At 34.5% G+C, this 3,928-nt stretch overlaps 1 protein-coding gene across 1 annotated transcript; it reads right to left on the reverse strand.

The window, feature by feature from the left end:
- Positions 1 to 1,993: 1,993 nt before the first annotated feature.
- On the reverse strand, positions 1,994 to 2,961 carry LOC103450120 (protein S40-4-like). The gene has a single exon (XM_008389438.4). The coding sequence runs from the start codon at positions 2,842 to 2,844 to the stop codon at positions 2,305 to 2,307; it is 540 nt and encodes a 179-aa protein (XP_008387660.2). The 5' UTR covers positions 2,845 to 2,961; the 3' UTR covers positions 1,994 to 2,304.
- Between the last annotated feature and the right edge of the window lie 967 nt (positions 2,962 to 3,928).

Raw genomic sequence — 3,928 nt, forward strand, 5'->3', positions numbered from 1 at the left:
CAATTTTAATCTTAATTCTACGGTGGAAGAGAAAGTACAAAGAAAAAAGTTGAATGACTATTTGCTGTTGGATTTATATCAAACAGTAGGTGACTACAATTTTCTTAAACTGTGGAGTCAAGGAGAACAAGTTTATCATATCAAATAATCTCTTATAACAAAGTAAATTCTAATTTTCTAAAACATATTGTATTTGCTTTTCTGCTTTCATGATTTTTATCAACTAAATATAAACTCTGTTAAAATTCAAATATATTGGTGCAAACAGACCCTAAGGCTTCTTTAATTCTAGCTACCTGTTGAAGATGGGCAGTAAAATATGGATCCAGTCCAGAGTCCATAACAAATAATTCCAATTTTTTTATCGGGCATGGATAAAACCAAAAGGCTTAAGCGACCAATTCAACAAAACAAATCAAAAATAAAGAAATATCATTAATTTAGTGTCGGGAATTTAAAACTACTACTTATTATTACGATTTAATAATATTTTTTTATTAAAAATAAATACGAATTATATTATTATTAGTTTATTATAAAACTAAACTGATTGCTTTTTTCGTAACGTAGATAATATTGTGCGTTAATAAAAACTTAAAAAATAAAAAATTTCATCACTTCTATTAAAACACATAATGTACTACTTGTGTTCCCATCACAACTAAAAATTTCTCCTTTCTAGAGCCTTTGGATATACATGTTGACAAAATGGCGACATCCCAGAAAACTCCAACGAGTTTCTCTGCCTACAAAAAGATGACAGACACTTTTTATGACTGTTTTAAGCCTGTAAATAACAAGTACCAACAACGACCGAAGACTACAAACAAATCTCAACAAATTAAAATAGTGTTAACTGCAGACACCACAAGATAGTGTGATAATGAGGGACGAAGTTTTAATTTTCTCTTTACCAAAAAAAAATTAATTAATTTTTTCATACTGCATTTTGTGATTTCTGAATTATATTAATTTATTTATTTTTATTAATTTTACAGTCTAGTTAGGGTTGATGTGACATAAACTAAACTCACATTCATGAACATGTTGACTGTTAATCTCACTGTTTAGTAGTTTACTCTTTTAATCTGTGCCTTAAATATGAATCCAATTTATACCGCGTCAGCACTCACATCTAACTATACGGTGAAATTGAAAAGAGAAGTTACATGCGAAAATTGAAACTTCACTCGTATTACAAATGACCTCAAACCGCGTATAAAATGCGATTAATTAAAAAAAAAAAAAAAACTATGAAAACAAATATTTTCCCTTTATATATGTAATAAATGAATATAAAAATTTGACTAATATATTCCACGTTGTAGTCTTATTTAATTCTATGTCGTTTTATTTCGTTTTATTTTTTTTATTTTTTTAACAGATGATACCATTACACTAAAAAGGAATGAGTGAGTTTAACGTCACAATAAGATAGTAATAACGTGTTTCAAATTCGCCTTTAACGGAATTGAACTTAAGACTTTCTACTTATAAGTGAAAAGAAATACTACTATACTATAATATTAAGTAACATATTTTGTATTAAAACAGCCCTTACCATTCAAACCTAACGTAGTCAACCAACCGTAACTAAGTTTTTCTCCACAAGTTGGATGGGGGGGGGGGCAATCGTCATCCCAATGGACATAAATTCAGCTTCCAAGCTTTGTTCTAGCTCCTCTCTATCTTTTATACCTACCACCCCTACCAACCGAACCTTCCTTCTAATTTCCTCTACATCTTCAACACTTCAATCCATCAATCCTATCATCTTTAACAATAATAACAAAAAAAAATTAATTCCTTTTTTTTTCTTTTTTCTTTTTTTTGTTTTGCTAGTACCATTATTGTTTTCACAACCTGGAGAAAAACAAAAATACCATCATCATTTGAAACCTAAATATGATCAAACTTGGCAATTTATGAGTACCCGAAAAATGAAACGGCAAAATTTAACTGCTACAGACAAGATAGATCATACGAATACAAGTAACTTAGTAACTCGAAGACATTTTCACTACTGGTAACTCAAAAGCTGTCAGTTTTACATTCATGATCAGGTCCTCTAGTAAAATTCAGGCACCCAAAACAAAATCAAACCCACAAAAATAAAGATTAAAAGTTAAAACCCACCAAACAAAACCACAAACATTTATGATCCAACAAGTTTAACCGAGATCACAGATAATATAATTTAAATTAGAGATTAGTCATTGACTTAATTTTTTTTTTTTTCTGGCCTACCCAAAATTTCAAGTAAATTAAGTCTCTGTTTTTGTCTTAAAACTCTTAATTTTTTTGCTAATCTTCGAACCCAACTTTTTCCCAAATTGCGTTTCTCACCCTCCTCAAATCTCTGCCTTTCAGAGTCCTCCCAATCCCTTCGTGAACAGAAAACGAAGCCCCTCTCATCCTCGCCAAGTACTCGTGAGGTGGGACCCTCCCATACCCGCTGTCGTTGTCGTCGTCGGCACCGTAGAAATCCCCACCGCCGTCTTCACCACTTTCCAGCGTCCTCTGCTCTTTGTAACCCTCCTTGAGAATCTCGGACCAGTCCGGAATGTTCACCGGCAACGATGATGACGTCACCACCTTGGCGGCGCCACCCATCTCCGCCACGCTCATGCTCATCACCATCATCTTCCTCCCCATTTTCTTCGGCTCTCTGCGGCTGGGAACTGAGCTCTTCTTGGACTCTGCAACTGGGCTGGATGACGAGTTCCCGATATCCGCCTCGTCGAACTCGAATAGCCCATCCGAGCCAATTGGGCTGTCGTCCGTCGACGGGGCTGGAAAAATGGAACTGGGTTTTCCATAAAAGGAGGACTTCCTCGACGCCATTGATGGAGAAGCAAGCTTCGAGTTATCTTGTCTCTCTGACTATGCTCTGTTTTCAGTTGGGACTTTTTTGTCTTCTAATTTTTTTGGGGTGGTTTTATGCAAAATTTATGCCCAAAATGTGGATTGCTCTGCGTTTTATAAGTGTGAGAAATGTGGATAAGCTCCCTCTATTTCTCTCTCATCGTACAAACTACAAAGTTACATTTGTCATGCTACAAGACAAAAAGGGTAAGTGATAGAGTGTGTGTATCCTCATTGTTTAGCATGGGGATGGGTGCTCATCATTTTCATTTTCAGGCTCTAATTGCTTCTTTTGCTTTTTTTACTTTTTATGGTGCAAAATGATTAGTGTTGTACACCAATTAGTTTACTTTGTTTTAATCTTGATTTAACTTCTTAATCATGGTTACTTCATGTGTAAGTATATAAAAAACGCTTCACCATTTTACTCTCTGAAACTTAAAATTTGTTTCGTTTTGATTTGTGGACTCTTTTCTCTCTAAAACTAAAAAATCGCACCCTAGAACATATGTGGGACCCGCATGTGCCAATTAATTTGATTATTTATAATCACTATGCATTTACATTCAACAATTAGAAAATATTAAGTTTAAAAGAAGAAACTAAGAATTTAAATTTTGTTCATTGCTGGGCTTGAGTTGCAAAGATGAAAAAAATTAAGAGAAATTTTATTTGGACCCAGTTTTCCTCTCTTTAAACCCAACTTTAATATTTTGTTACCTAAACTCTCTAGTTTACCCTCATAAATTATAAACATAAATAAACTGGAAAAAGAAAAACTCATCAAACCCATTTCCCGACTGTTCTCTCGCCTTCTGGCATCTCCTCCCTGTATTTGTTGGGTCTGTCTCCCTCCCGATTGTTTTTTTTCCTTGATATTCTCGGTGTGTTCCCCCCACCTCTCCCACACCCACCAATTCTTTGTGGTGGCTACTCCACCAAACGTCCGGTGAATCTTTCCTTTTTTCTTTTATTGCATGTGATAGGGCCTTGCTGTTAATAGGCAAAACTAAGCGACATCGTCGACTCCGTAAGAAACTTGTTGCAGAAATCCAAAATGGAG

Source organism: Malus domestica, chromosome 12 (genome assembly GCF_042453785.1).
Source record: "Malus domestica chromosome 12, GDT2T_hap1".
NCBI classification, from domain to species: domain Eukaryota; kingdom Viridiplantae; phylum Streptophyta; class Magnoliopsida; order Rosales; family Rosaceae; genus Malus; species Malus domestica.